The 15,897-nt window shown below is 53.4% G+C and overlaps 1 protein-coding gene across 1 annotated transcript in view; it reads left to right on the top strand.

The window, feature by feature from the left end:
- CACNA1B (calcium voltage-gated channel subunit alpha1 B) overlaps window positions 1–15,897 on the top strand; it is a 203,806-nt gene that overhangs the window by 149,344 nt on the left and 38,565 nt on the right. Inside the window, 7 exon segments of the mRNA XM_038767811.1 lie at window positions 5,756–5,852; window positions 7,239–7,399; window positions 8,987–9,127; window positions 9,917–10,118; window positions 11,612–11,776; window positions 13,213–13,323; window positions 14,621–14,704. Coding sequence (XP_038623739.1) covers window positions 5,756–5,852; window positions 7,239–7,399; window positions 8,987–9,127; window positions 9,917–10,118; window positions 11,612–11,776; window positions 13,213–13,323; window positions 14,621–14,704 — 961 coding nt within the window.

The following is a 15,897-nucleotide window of genomic DNA, read 5'->3' as shown; positions in this document are numbered from 1 at the left end:
CACGTGGGGCTCACAGTCTTAATCCCCATTTTACTGATGAGGTAACTGAGGCACAGAGAAGTGAAGCGACTTGCCCAAAGTCACGCAGCTGATAAGCCCCCAAGCCCAGGCTCTTTCCACTAAGCCACGCTGCTTCTCCATAAAAATAATGGCATTTGTTAAGCACTTACTATGTGCCAAGCACTGTTCTAAGTGCTGGGGGGAGGGATGCAAGGTAATCAGGTTGTCCCACATGGGGGTCACAGTCTTAATCCCCATTTTACAGATGAGGTAACTGAGGCACAGAGAAGTCAAGTGACTTGCCCAAAGTCACACAGCTGACAAGTGGCGGAGCGAGGATTAGAACCCACGACCTTTGACTCCCAAGCTCGGGCTCTTTCCACTGAGCCACGCTGCACCCGTATCCCGATCCCTGACCTTCCCGGGACTGTGGCTACTTGCCCACCCCTGCCTTTTGTGGAAGCTGCCTGTGGGATGGCAGAGGTCCCCAAAAGAGGTCACCCCACGAGCATTTCCAACCCCCACAGAAGAGGGCAATTTTTCATCTGTAAAATGGGTATTAAGACTGTGAGCCCTCTGGGACAACCTGATCACCTTGTAACCTCCCCAGCGCTTAGAACAGTGCTTTGCACATAGTAAGCACTTAATAAATGCCATTCAAAATAAATAAATAAGTAAAATAAAAAATACAACCTTCCCTTGGGAGATGTCTCAGCAGACCCAACGGGGACAGCCTGAGTCGATCCCAGACCCACTTGGAGCATATAAGCCGCCCCCTCGCAGCCGGGTATGGGGGCTCCTCCCCCGATTTTATCCCGGGAGTATCCCACCCAAAATGGGCCAGTGGTTCCGGGCCCTCCTCATCCGGGGAACTTGAAAACCAAGGTCAGCCTTAGCCCTTTCCCGCTGCTAGATTTTCTGCTCATCCCAGGGATCCCGAGGGAGGAAGGGCGATGAATAGAGGGATGGACAGGGAGCTCCCTTAGGTCAGCCAGGGACTCACCATCGCCTGACCCTGAAGCTTCTTGGCTCTTGTGGTGCTTCCTAGGGACCCCCAACCCAGACAGGGTAGACCAGGGGTTCAAGCCCCCATTAGGAATTGCTGCCAAATATTTTCTCTTCCTCTGAAGCCCGGCGCCCCATTTGCCTGAGTCAGGGGACCCCGTCAAGGTGGATGCTAATCTCTGGTGGAATCTCTTTGCAGCGCCTGCAACCAGGAAGTGGTACATAAGGGATGTATTGGGAGATTTGGACGGGGAATGTGTCCATTTATTCTTATATCGTCCTCTCCCAAGCACCGATACAGTGCCTTGTCCACAGTAAGCGCTCAGTAAATACAATTGAATGAATGAAGGAAGGAAGAAATTTAGGGGCAAAACTGCACTGATCTCATTAGGCAGTGCTCGTTTTGAAAGAGAGGAAAGCTCTAGGATTCTCCTTCTCTTTTTCTACCTGAAAAATATTTCATGTTAGCCCGTTGGAGGAGCTGGGGGTGGGGTTCATTCATTCATTCAATCGTATTTATTAAGCACTTAACTGTGTGCAGAGCGCTGTACTGAGTGTTTGGGAAAGTACAATACAACAATAAACAGTGACAATTCCTGCCCACAATGAGCTCACAGTCTGGGGAGGGGGGGGGGGCGGTGAGTGCAGGGGCGGGTAAGGGGGGGTTCTCTGTAATATATTTCCCGGTTGGGTGAGAAGAGGCGTCAGTGATGGCTGATTTCCACGTGTGATGTTGGGGAGCGGGGGGAGATGGTGAAGAGTTGTCCCGGTTTTTGTCACTGACTCTGTACTCTTTCTTTATCTTCCTGTCGCTGGAATCTCTCTGTAGGAGTTTCATGGGGTAACGCATCCTCGCTGTCCCTTTCTTGCCCGGTGATGCCCTCCTTGCCTGGTGCTCGTCCACTGACATGGGCACATTTCACCCATAAACCCATTGACCTCCGTCCCCTCCATCCCATGATCCCAGCCCACCTCCCCGCCTCACCAAGCTAGAGCGATCCCTGGCCAGCAGTAGTTCTCAGCTCTCGGTCTTCCCATGCCCCCCAGGCGGGGGAAAAGGGTGGGAAAATTCCGATCCTCCTTTCAGACGGGAGCCCGGCCTTGGGCACTAGCCGCCAGCAGAGCTAATCTGCAGGAAAGAGGAGTAGGGAAAAGTGGAATCGGCTTGCCACGGCGTCTCCGAGGCTGCAGTCATTCTGCGAGCCAGCGGGCAGAATCAGAGCGATGCTCGACGGTCTGAATTCACAGCCTCAGTCAGGAAAAAGAGCCCCGCCTCGTTCTTCTCAGCTCCAGAGTCTGGACTCCAGCGGCCATCGAGGGAGAAAACTACTTCAGCCCATCTGCCACCCCGTGGGCAGTGCTGAGACTTGGACTGAACCTTCCTCCCAGAACCCAGAAGAGCTCCCGCCTGCCCCAAGATCCGCCCGGCACCCTGAAGAACCCCTGTTGGCTCCCTGGGATCCCCCCAGGACCATAAAGAATGCCCATCAACCCTCGCGATCCACCCAGGGCCACGGAGAACTCCCCATCATCCCCCAGGATCCGCCCGGGCCCACGAAAAATTCCCATCAACTCCCCCAGTCCACCCAGGGCCTCGAAGAACTCCCCCAGTCCACCCAGGGCCTCGAAGAACTCCCCAACGACCCCCCCAGGATCCACCCAGGCCCGCGAAGAACTCCAACCTAATTATGGTATTTGTTAAGTGCTTAGTATGTGTCGAGCACTGTTCTAAGTACTGGGGAAGATTCAGGATAATCCGGTCGGATGCAATCCCGGTCCACCGGTCCTCAGGATCTAAGTAGGAAGGGGAACAAATATTGAATCCCCATTTGAGGGATGAGGTAACTGGGGCACTGAGAAGTCAAATGACTTGCCCAAGATCACATAGCAGACCCGTGCTCTTTCCACTGCTCCTCTAACCTGCCCTGTGATCCACCCAGGGCTGTGAAGAGCTCCCATCGTCCCTCATCATCATCATCATCATCATCATCATCAATCGTATTTATTGAGCGCTTACTGTGTGCAGAGCACTGTACTAAGCGCTTGGGAAGTACAAGTTGGCAACATATAGAGACAGTCCCTACCCAACAGTGGGCTCCAGGGGCACAAAAAACTCCCATTGGCCCCCATGATCCGCTCGGGGCTGCAAAGGACTCCCCATGTGAATACTTTCACCTGTGTGAATGTGAAAAATTCCCACCGGCCCACCTACGGCACCCCAACCGTCTGCTCCAGGCCGCTCGGAAAACCTCCAGGTGGTCTGTTTTGATTCCTCTGGAAAACCAAGGTGGGTTATGGAGGGCAGACACAGCCCGAACCCTCAAAGAGGCCCGGCCTTGTTGCTTCTGAGTGAAGAATTGTCCGCCTCCCCCCTGGGGATTTCTAGAGATCACAGGGACTGGGCCTCCACCCCCGTCTTCCCAACCCCGTGAATATTTGACAGCGAGCTTCACACGGCAAGCCGTGGGCCCGGAATCACAGCCACGGGTGGGAGCGGTGAAAACCGAAAGGCTCGGAGTATCAATGTTTTATAAAGGCTTTTATTTATTCAAAGGGGAAGTGAGAAAAGAGTTGGAGCACAAGAGAAAGAAGGGGGACAGGCAAATGAAATCCTAAGGGCCTCCTTTCTCTTCTTTTTTTTAAAATCTAAGTCACAGAGAGATACCCATTCAAGGGCTGTGCAGAAGGGGATGAAGAAATCTGGGCTTCCGGTCCAGATTCAAGTCCACGGTCCTGCAGCCTGCCCGGACTATCGTCTCCTTTGGAGTCTGTGTTTTGGGAACATCCCGGAGGGGTGGAGAATGGAATATTCTCCCAAGGGGCCTCTCTCAGAGACCTGCTGCCCCCAAAACCCTTCCGAGGGGGTCTCCCTTCCTAGCAGGTGGACAGGCTGGTAGCATGAAGAGCGCATTATGGGCATGTTTCCCATCCCCTTTCCCATCATGGGAAGACCCATAGCAAGGGGTGGCAGAAATGGTTTTTTTTATGGTGTTTTTTAAGCACTTACTATGTGTCAGTCACTGTACTAAGCGCTGAGGTAGATCCAGGCTAAACAGGTTAGACACAGTCCCTATCCCACAAGGGGCTCCCATCTTAAACCCCATTCTACAGGTGAGGGAACTGAGGCCCAGAGAAGTGAAGCGACTTGCCCAAGGTCCCACAGCAGACAAGTGGTAGAGCTGGAATGAGAACCCAGGTCCTTCTGACTCCCAGGCGGGCACTGTCCACTAGACCACACTGCTTCTCTACTGTGTTTGCATTTCCCTCCCCTCCCCATTGACAGCATCACGGGGCCAGCTCTGGGAGGGCCCGGAGCCGAGCAGAAAGAGGAGGATCGAACCGGCAAAGAAATGGACGTGGTGCCTAGGATAAAATCCCTCACGACCAGGACTCTCAGGAGAAAACCCCAACGGAGGAGACGACCTGGGAAATCATTCCGACCTAGATGGCGAAGGCTTGGAAGTTCTTTCTCCCCACCATCACTGTCTACAACCAAGCACGCTCCCTCAGCAGTGGAGAGAACCAGCCTGAGAGGACTCTGGTCCGGCCCCCGGTCGGGGCGCAGTGCTTAGTACAGTGCTCAGTACATCATAGGCGCTCACTAAATACCGTCGATTGACTGGCTGTTGGGCATGCCAGTGGAGGTTCAATCTGTTCAGGATTTGAGTCCCACGGCTTTTTCTCCCTATTTTTGGCCGTCGCAATTCCTTCTACGTCTGCCAGACGGAACTCCGCAGCATGTAGGACCATGAGGGGAGAACCTTTCCATCTTCCACATCTGCCAGATGAAACTCCACAGCCCAGAGGCCTGGGCCGGGAGAAACCGGTATTTGCTAAGCGCTCAGTATGTGCCAGGCACCGTACTAAGCGCTGGGGTAGCTCCAAACCAATCAGGTTGGATACAGTCCCTGTCCCACGTGGGGCTCCCCGTCTTAATCCCCATTATCCAGGTGAGGTGACTGAGGCCCAGAGAGTGCAGTGCCTCGCCCAAGGTCACGTACTAGACAAGTGGCAGAGCCAGGATTAGAAACCAGGCCCAGGCCACGAAACCTTCCATCTTCTACCGGCTCCATCGACGGAAGGGGCGGCGGTCTCATCTATCTGCATCCGCTGGTCAGCCCCCTCCGGCGGTCTCCACCACACGAGAGAGCCGCCCCCACCCCCCCATCTGCATGCCCTGAATGACAGACCAAGTTCCCATCTGGGACATGTAATATCTTCCCATATTACATGGGTCGGCACAGCTGATCGCCCATCAGGACGGCGCGGCCAAACCTCCGCTCTGCAGACGGAAAGCTTATTCGGCCCAGACTCTTTCTCCCCGGCTGCTGCTCCTTCCCCACGTCGGGGGCTGATTGTCTAGCTGCGGGGGCGGGGGTACCCGCCTTGGAAACCGATGAGGCGGGAGGGGCAGTCTTCCGGGATAGAATGACACGTCGCCTTCCCCCATCTGGAGGCCGGGATCTGGCTCCGGCCTTCGGATTCGGGCCGGCCGCCTCTTGCCAGGCCGCTCCGTCTGCCCTCAGCCCGGCCGCGGGCAGACAGGCGGCACAGCCAGGAGGAGAGATTGGGCACTTAACCTTTCCGAGACTGAAATTCTGCCTCCCCGGGGCTTTGGGGGTGCAGAATGGAGTCACGTGAGGTGGGGTCTGCAGTTGGCAGGAGCGTCCTGAGACCCCTCCCCACCTCCAACCAAATCCCCCCCCCCCCGACTCTCTTCCCTCTCTTTCTCCGGTTCTTCCCCTTCTAGAGGAACCAAAGGCAAAGACATCAACACCATCAAGTCGCTGCGAGTCCTCCGAGTCTTGCGGCCCCTGAAGACCATCAAGCGTTTGCCCAAACTGAAGGTTGGGGTTCGGCCGGGTGGGCATGTGGCGGTGGAGGGAGGGGCGGATGGACCGAAATCGGACGTGGGCCTGGGACCCTCTCTCTCCTTTTGCTGGGCTGGAAGTCCTGGGCTTTGGGATGGAGGGATGGAGGGATGGACGGAGTCGTCAGGCCCATTCCCGGCCCACAAGGAGCTTACGGTCTAGAGGGACAGTCTGCAATCAATCAAGCAATGGTATTTATTGAGCACTTACTGTGTGCAGAGCACTGCACTAAGCGCTTGGGAGAGGACGAGATAATAGGGTTGGTAGACAGGATCCCTTTCCTGCCAGCTTCAATCAAGCGTATTTTTTGAGCGTTTACTGTGCGCAGAGCACTGAACTAAATGCTTGAGAGAGGATGATACAATCGAGCTGGTAGCACAGGATCCTTTTCCTGCCAGCCTCAATCAGTGGTATTTATTGAGCATCTACTGTGTGTGGAGCACTGTACTAAGCCCTTGGGAGGGTACAGTAAAACAGAGTCGGGAGGCCCATTCCCTGCCCACAAGGAGCTTATAGTCTACAATCAATCAATCAGTCATATTTATCGAGCATGTACTGGGTGCAGAGTGCTGTACTAAATGGTTGGGAGAGGATAATGCAATAGAATTGCTAGACAGGATTCTTTTCCTGCAAGTCCCAGGGGCCAAGAAGAATCAGTCAGCCAGTCACTTGTATTTAGTGGACACTTCCTGTGCAAAGAGGACTGTACTAAGCGCCGGAGAGGGTACAATAGAATTGTAATAATGGTATTTGTTAAGCACTTCCTATGTGCCAGGCACCGTACTAAGCGCTGGGGTGAATACAAGCAATGGGGGTGGACGCGGAAGAACAGACACATTCCCTCCTCCTCTCCCCCTCCTCCCCCTCCCCATCCCCCCCGCCTTGCCTCCTTCCCCTCCCCACAGCTCTTGTATATATGTATATATGTTTGTACAGATTTATTACTCTGTTTTATCTGTAGATATTTATTCTGTTTATTTTATTTTGTTAATATGTTTTGTTGTCTGTCTCCCCCTTCTAGACTGTTGGGTAGGGACCATCTCTATATGTTGCCAACTTGTATTTCCCAAGCACTTAGTACAGTGCTCTGCACACAGTAAGCACTCAATAAATACGATTGAATGAATGAATGAATGAATAAGCGCCGGAGAGGGTACAATAGAATAATAATAATGGTATTTGTTAAGCGCTTCCTATGTGCCAGGCACCGTACTAAGCGCTGGGGTGAATACAAGCAATGGGAGTGGACGCAGTACAACAGACACATTCCCTGCCCTCAGCGAGCTTCCAGTCTGGGGGGTGGGAGCGTTCCAAAACCTCCGCTCCCCCGCCCAGCCCTCAAGCAGCCCATCTCCCCGACAGGCCGTCTTCGACTGCGTGGTGAACTCCCTGAAGAACGTGCTCAACATCCTGATCGTCTACATGCTGTTCATGTTCATCTTCGCCGTCATCGCGGTGCAGCTCTTCAAGGGCAAGTTCTTCTACTGCACCGACGAGTCCAAAGAACTGGAGCGGGATTGCAGGTCAGCCCCGCGGAGCCACGCCACCGGTGCCCGCCCGGAAAGGCCGCCCAGGTCCGGATCGGAAAGGCTGGCGAGGAGGACAGGCGCGGCCCGGAGGGAGAAGCCCGGGTTCTCTTCCTGAGAGAAGCAGCACGGCCTAATGGCTAGCGCGAGGGCTTGGGAGTCAGGGGTTGTGGGTTCTAATCCGGGCTCCGCCACTTGTCTGCTGTGGGGCCTCGGGCAAGGCGCTTCACTTCTCTGTGCTTCAGTGACCACATTTGGAAAATGGGGATTAAGACGGTGAGCCCCACGTGGGACGGGGACTGTGTCCAACCTGATTGCCTTGTATCTACCCCAGTGCTTAGAACAGTGACTGTGAGCCCGTCGTTGGGTAGGGGACCGTCTCTATATGTTGCCAACTTGTACTTCCCAAGCGCTTAGTACAGTGCTCTTCACACAGTAAGCACTCAATAAATATGATTGAATGAATGAATGAATAGTGCTTGGCGCACAATAAGCGCTTAACAAATACCATCATCATTAGTAGTAGTATCATGCCAGCTCCGCCACGTGGCTCATTTATTCATTCATTCATTCAGCCGTATTTATTGAGTGATTACTGAGTGCAGAGCACTGTACCAAGCGCTTGGGAGAGGACAATCCAACAGTTAGCAGACACATTCCCGAGGCCGCTGGGAGACCTAATAATGCTAGTAACTGTGGTATTTGTTAAGCGCTTGCTATGTGCCAGGCACCGTCCTAAACTCTGGGGTGGATACAAGCAAATGGGGTTGGCAGAGTTCCTGTCCCACCTGGGTCTCACAGTCTTGATTCCTATCGTCATTGTGGAATTTAAGCGCTTACTATGTGCCCTGCATGGTACCTTCTTCCCCGACCCGCCTTCAAGGCTGGGCAATCCAGCTTCTCCCTGCTTCCACTATCTGCCCCTCATGGGCACCCCCAAACCCAGGCCGGCCCGGAGTGGGTGGGACAGCTTTCCAGGAGCCCCCCAGGGAACGTGGGCCCGGGGCATCCCCCCAGCCAGGGGTGCCCAGAAATCCACTCTCCAAACGTTCAGTCCAGTTTCCTTGGGGTCAGCACCCAGAGCCGAACTTACTGCAGAAGAAGCAGCGTAGCTCAGAGGAAAGCCCGGGCTTTGGAGTCAGAGCTCAGGGGTTCAAATCCCGGCTCCGCCACTTGTCCGCTGTGTGACTTTGGGCAAGTCACTTAAATTCTCTGGGCCTCAGTTACCTCATCTGTAAAATGCGGTTTAAGACTGTGAGCCCCCCGTGGGACAACCTGATCACCTTGTAACCTCCCCAGTGCTGAGAACAGTGCTTTGCACATAGTAAGCACTTATAAACGCTATTATTATTATTATTACTGCCAACAGGGCCAGACCCCGAGGCGGCATCGGTTGGGAAAACCTACCTCTCGGTTGGCGTTTGAAAGCCCTCCGTGGGGGCAAGGGGGTGGTGAGGTCGAAGGATTGTTGCGGGGGGCCCGGGGAGGAGGAGGGAATCCCGGATTCGTTTCCCGTCTCCGACCCCCTCTGGCAGGCTGGGGCTGGCCCCTTCCTCCCTAACCTCCGCCGGTTCCGATTCTCAGGGGCCAGTACCTGGACTACGAGAAGGAAGAGGAAGTGGAGGCTCAGCCTAGGCAGTGGAAGAAATACGACTTCCACTACGACAACGTGCTCTGGGCCCTGCTGACCCTCTTCACGGTGTCCACGGGCGAGGGGTGGCCGACGTGAGTAGCCACGGGGGGCCGGGGCGGCCCGTCCTCCGACCACCCTCTCACCGTCCCGCCCTCCCCGAGGGCAGGCAGGAGGCGGTGGCTGACCGGAGGCGGGCAGAATCTTGTCCCAAGACCAAAGTCCCTCTCGCTGCCCCTTTGGCTTTCTCAGGAATAAGTGTGGTCAGAGGGGATTCTAGGAATGGAAGACCAAAGGACAGGGCCCTTTAATCCAGAGGGAGAGATTCATCCTCTGCCCCTCTTCCTTTAGCCCTGGGCTTAGTGGTTGTCGTGGTGGTATTTATTGAGCACCCACTTGTCTGCTGTATGACCTTGGGCAAGTCGCCTCACTTCTCTGGGCTTCAGTTCTCTCATCTGTAAAATGGGGATTAAAGCTGTAAGTCCCATGTGGGACAGGGACTGGTTCCAACCTGATTTTCATTATCATCCTCATCCTCAGTGGTATTTATTGGGCACTTAATGTGTGCAGAGCACTGTACTAAGCTCCTGGGAGAGGACACTACAACAGAGTCGGTAGGCACATCCCCTGCCCACAGTGAACTCACTATCTAGAGATCTGGTATCCGCCCCAGTTACAGTGCCTGGCAAATAGCAAGTGCTTAACAAATACCATTTTAAAAAATGCACTGTACGGAGCAACTGGGGAAGGGTAAACCAAAGAAACAACCCATCCCCTGCCCACAAGGAGCTTACACTCTCCCCAGGGGAGAGGGTGAGAAATCTTTACGAGACGGCAGCTTGGCCCCCCAGTGCCTGACCCCCAGGGCTTGTGCTCGCCGCCAGGGTCTTGAAACACTCTGTGGATGCCACCTACGAGGAGCAGGGCCCCAGCCCTGGCTTCCGGATGGAGCTGTCCATCTTCTACGTGGTGTATTTCGTCGTCTTCCCTTTCTTCTTCGTCAATATCTTCGTGGCTCTGATCATCATCACCTTCCAGGAGCAGGGGGACAAAGTGATGTCAGAGTGCAGCTTGGAGAAGAACGAGGTACCTCTGGGATGATGGTGTCCCCCTCCCTCCGCCCTGGTCCCTCCTGGGGCTCCTGGGGATTGTCTTTGTGGGGGCAGGAACTCTTGGGCCCTGGTGACCCAAAAAGCCAGACCTAGACCAGCCCAACGGGGCCGGGATCCCCATCCTGCTGGAGACCACCAAATCCATCCCTTCTGGTGAGGGGAGGGTGGTATCGGCGGGGTGGGATTCAGCCCACCCCCCAAAATCAGCCCCTTCTGACTTTGACTTTCCTGAGTTTCTGGGGTAACTAATGACGTTTGGGCAGCGGAGTCATTCATTCGTTCACTCATTCGTATTTATGGAGTGCTCTGTGTGCAGAGCACTGTACTAAGCGCTTGGGAGGGACCAATTACCAGACCCGGTGGGCCAGGACACTAGCACAGGCCGAGCCATGGACCCGGTCATGGACAAAGATGACTCCGGGCCCACAGGCCTGTGATAGATCGCAGTGGGGCCGGGGGCTAGTAAGCAAAAACGGGACAACCTGAAGGTTGCTCCAAGTCAAAAGATCCCCTCCTGGGAAGACAGCGATCCATCAGTCCACCTGTGGTCATTGAGTGCTGACTGTGTGTCGAGCACTGTGCTAAACTCTTGGGAAAGTACAGTATAATACCCGATCCCTGCCCACGAGTTGCTTCCAGTCTATGGGGGAGACAGGAAAATCAGTCACGGAGCCAGGGAATAGTAGGGTACAAGGATATTTACTGAAGTGCCGAGGGACTCATCTTTTCATTCCTCCACTGAATATTTCTCGAGCACCTCACTTGTGTCCAGCACTGAACCAGGTGCTTGGGAGCAGGCAGTTAGAATCTAAGGTCAGTCTGTTGGTCAGCTGTATTTATCGAGCGCTTACTGTGTGCAGGACACTGGGCTAAGTGCTTAGGAGAGTGCAATAGAACAATAAGCAGACACATTCCCTGCCCGCAATGAGCTTAGAGTTTAGAGGGAGAGATGGCCATGAATAGAAAGAAATAAATGACAGATAGGGACCTAAGTGGTGTGGGGCCGGGAGGGGGAATGAATAAAGGGAGAGAGTTGGGGCGACGCGGAAGGGAGGGGGAGAAGAGGAAAGGAGGGTGTAGTCAGGGAATCAATCGTATTTATTGAGCACTTACTGTGTGCAGAGCACTGTACTAAGCGCTTGGGAAGTACAAGTCGGCAACACATAGAGACAGTCCCTACCCAACAGCGGGCTCACAGTCTAGAAAGGGAAGCCCTCTTGGAGGAGATGGGCCCTCAATAAGGCTTTGAAGGAGAGGAGAGGAACTGTCTTTGGGATATGAGGAGGGAGGGCGTTCCAGGACGTGGGTGAGAGGTCAGCGATGGGCAGTGGCAGCCCACTGTGTTGGGTCTATCGTTCTATTGCCCTCTCCCAAGCGCTAAATCCAGTGCTCTGCACACAGTAAGCGCTCCATAAATAGGACCGGCTGACCTTCCTCCCTCCCTCCCTCCCCGTCTCTCCCTGCCAGAGAGCCTGCATCGACTTCGCCATCAGCGCTAAGCCCCTGACCCGCTACATGCCGCAGAACAAGCAGTCCTTCCAGTACAAGATGTGGAAGTTTGTCGTGTCCCCGCCCTTCGAGTATTTCATCATGGCCATGATCGCCCTCAACACCGTGGTCCTGATGATGAAGGTGAGCCAAATGCCGATGGGCCGGTCTCGGGCATCAGGGAGTCACGACAGCTCAAATCGGCGGTTGTGGCCACTGCGGCACAGTCTATACAAGCCAACGCGGGGAGGACGTCTATATCTGGGAGCCCCCAGGGTCTCTCTCGGCCGGCCGGAATCGGGAGACTCTCTGCAGATCAGTACTAGAGGGATCCATCCATCAGTCCAGGTGTGGGGTGTTTTGAGCGCTTATTCTGGGCAGATCGCTGGACTGAGCTCCTGAGAGAGTCCGGCCGTTCCCTTCTCTGCGAGCCTCAAACAGTGGTAGCTATCCAGCGCTTCCCGCGTGCAGAGCACTGTACTGAGCGCTCAGGAGAGGACAACGCCACAGAGCTGATAGACACGTTCTCGGCCCACAGCGATACAGTCTAGCAAGCAGTCGATCGAACAACCCGTGGAATTTATTGATCACCTACCACGCACGGACCCTGGACTAAACTCTTGGTAGAACACGAGTCGTTCCAGTTGATGGATATGATTAATTAATTAATAATGGCATTTATTAAGCGCTTACTATGTGCAGAGCACGATCCTGGCCCTCAGGGAGCTTATCGTCTAATGGGGGCTGCAGATGTTAAAATCATTCATTCATTCAATCGTATTTATTGAGCGCTTACTGTGTGCAGAGCACTGGACTAAATCAGTTTCAGACGGGGGAAGAAGCAGAATGTAACGATAATAATATTGATAATGATGGTATTTGTTAAGCGCTTACTATGTGCCGAGCACTGTACTAAATCAGTTTCACACGGGGGAAGAAGCGGAATATAATGATAATAATATTGATAATAATAATAATAATAATAATAATGGCATTTATTAAGCACTTACTATGTGCAAAGCACTGTTCTAAGCGCTGGGGAGGTTACAAGGTGATCAGGTTGTCCCACGGGGGGGATCACAGTCTTCATCCCCATTTTATAGTTGAGGTAACTGAGGCCCAGAGAAGTGAAGTGACTTGCCCAAAGTCACACTGATAGTATTTGTTAAGCGCTTACTATGTGCCAAGCACTGTACTGAGTGCTGACCACTGTACTAAGCTCTGGGCACTGTACTAAGTGCCGGATGTGGACGTGAGTGCTGTGGGAAGCACAGAGGCACTCCCTATGGGCTAGAACTTGTAGTGTCTAAATTCTTCAGTCAGTCGTATTTATTGAACGCTTACTATGTGCAGGGCGCTGTACTAGGTGCTTGGAAGTACAATTCAGCAAAAAAGACAGTCCCTGCCCACACTGGGCTTACAGTCTAGGAGGAGGGAGGCAGACATCAAAAGAAGTAAACAGGCATCAATAGCATATACAGCTCAAACCTGCAGAAGTCTCTGCAGACGATACAAGAGTTTGTGGACGCATTCCCCGTGCCGTGCTAATCGCTCTCCTCCCCTCTCCCGTCTCCGTTCAGTTCTACGACGCACCCCCCGGCTACGAGATCATGCTGAAGTGTCTGAATGTCATGTTTACATCAATGTTCTCCATGGAGTGCGTCTTGAAAATCATAGCCTTCGGGGTGCTGGTAGGTTCCCCTTCGCCTCCCCAGTGGTTTTCGGAGCCACATGCTTTTCATTCCTTCGTCCCGGTGTATTTATTGAGTGCTTACTGTGGGCGAAGCACTGTAATAAGAGCTTGGGAGAACGACAAAGAGGTACACTCCCTGCCCACAGTGGGCTCACAGTCTAGAGGGGGAATGCTGGCAGGCAGAGAAAGGGACCCACCCCCAAGCAAATATCGTTCCTGCCCCACGGTTCAAGGATTCTGGGGGTCCCGGAACTCTGAACTGATGGAGAAATACATGGTCGGAGCCGGTCCTCTGCCCCCCAACACTCCCCATCTCCATCTGTAATAATAATGATGGCATTTGTTAAGCGCTTTACTATGTGCCAAACACTATCAGAGCTCCCAGTCACCCCCTCCCCAGCTGGAGGGAAGGGTAGTGTCATTCAGTCTAATACACCACCTTTGCCAGCAGTCAGTCAGTCAATCGTATCAATGGAGCGCTTACTGTGTCCTTGGGAGAGGACAACACAACAGAGTTTCCCTGCCCACAACGAGCTAGTAACCTGGAGGTGAAAACAGCCAAAAATAGCTAGTAACAAACACACTGTGTCGCCTGGCATCCAGTTTCCACAGTCAGAGACAGAGCACGACATTCAGTACAGTGCTTCGCACCCAATAAGGGCTCAATAAATACGATCGAATGAGTGAATGAATGAATGAAAGACCACTCACCGACCCAGGATGCTACCGTGCTTGGTCTCGATCGGATGCTTTGGGGAGTCTCAATGATAACTGTGGGATCTGTTAAGCACTTACTATGTGTCAGGCACTGTACTAAGCGTGGGGGTAGCTACGAGTTAAGCCCTATGTGGGGCTCACAGTCGAAGTAGGAGGGAGAACAGGTATTGAATCCCCACTTTGCAGACGAGGGAACTGAGGCACAGAGAAGTGAAGTGGTTCGCCCAAGTGACTGTCACATGGCAAAGAAGGGGCGGAGATGGGATTAGAACTCAGGTCCTCTGACTCCTTCGAAACCCTCCTTACCGAGGCCCCTCGGCATCCCTAACTTTCCCTCCTGCACCTCATCCAGGAGCACGTCATAAATTGACCTAACCCAGCTCTCGCACCTACCGATCAATCAAAAGCATTTACTGAGCGCCTCATCCATGCCCAATGCTTTATTGAGCGCTTTGTTTAGTGCGACCATCTTGGGGACCACCCCCCTCTCAGCATGGCCCGTGGGAGGGGGTCGAGGGGAAGGGTCGGGGCTCTTTTAGCTCCCGCTAACGGCCTTTTCATCCACCTCTCCCCGCTAGAACTACTTCCGAGATGCCTGGAACGTCTTTGATTTCGTCACGGTTTTGGGCAGTATCACCGATATTCTAGTGACAGAGATTGCGGTGAGTACGATTCCGTCTCTCTCCCTCTAACGAACAGCGATGCCGTCCTCCGAATTGTTCCTCTCCGTTCATGTGCCTTCTCCTGACATTCACCCTCATCCTCTTCCCCTGGCCCTGCCTCGTCCCACAGAGGACGAGGGACCCAGCCACCCGAGCCTCAACCTCACCTTGCCCGAGAAATCGAAGCCCCGATTTTCCCCTGTAGTTTTTTGGGCTGGGCATCGTCCCCCTTCTCCTCCTTCGTCTCAAGGTCAGGATTTCCAGCAGCAAAACGAAAGGGATTGTTGAGCAATCAGCAGTACGTTTCATCCCAGTGAGCCATCGGTTGGTGATATTTATTGAGTGCCGACTGTGTGCACAGCACTGTACTAAGCACTTGGGAGAGGATCATACTAATAATTGTGGTAGTTTTTAAGGGCTTACTAGGTGCCAGGCACTGTACTAAGCACTGGGGTGGATACAAGCAAATTGGTAGATGCAATCCCACCCCTCAGTCTTCCCTTCTAGACTGTAAGCTTGTTGTTGACAGGGATTGTGTCTGTTTATTCTTGCGTTGTACTCTCCCAAATGCTTAATACAGTGCTCTGCACACAGTAAGTGGTCAATTAATATGATTGACTTCCTGACAAGGAGCTTACAGTCTAATGGAGGGGGGGGGACATTAAAAAACATCAGGGATAGGGGAAATGGGCAGTTTAAGCCACGAACCCAATTTTCCCCCAAGAGAAAGGTTTGGGGGTGGTGATGCCTGTGATTTTTTTCCCTTCCACATCTTCTGCTGACTATGGAGATGCAGACTTGAAAGAATCCGTAGAAGCTGTCAAATGAGACCAGACCTGTCCTTTGCTCTGCCTCTAGACTATCACGGTGATCCAACGGATCTACTCTCTGTCCCACAACCAGACTTTTCTCTGTCTCTGTTTTCCATGGCATAATCCCCTTCCATGAGCATTCAGCAATAATAAGAATAATGACGGTTTTTGTCAAGCACTTACTATGTGCCAAGCACTGTCCGAAGCGCGGGGTAGATGCAAGATAATCAGGGAACACGGTCCCTGTCCTACGGGGGGCTCAAGGCATCAGGAAAGGCACCATCCCAAAGTCCAGATATCGACCGGAGGTATTCACCGTGTGCCGAGGCTGGTGAACCAGGGATTGCGCTCGTGTATACAAGTACATTATGCCCGCTCTCT

This window comes from Tachyglossus aculeatus, chromosome 27 (genome assembly GCF_015852505.1).
Source record: "Tachyglossus aculeatus isolate mTacAcu1 chromosome 27, mTacAcu1.pri, whole genome shotgun sequence".
Classification (NCBI taxonomy): Eukaryota; Metazoa; Chordata; class Mammalia; order Monotremata; family Tachyglossidae; genus Tachyglossus; species Tachyglossus aculeatus.
Note: the sequence above shows the minus strand (reverse complement) of the source record. Positions and strands in the feature narration are given on the sequence as shown.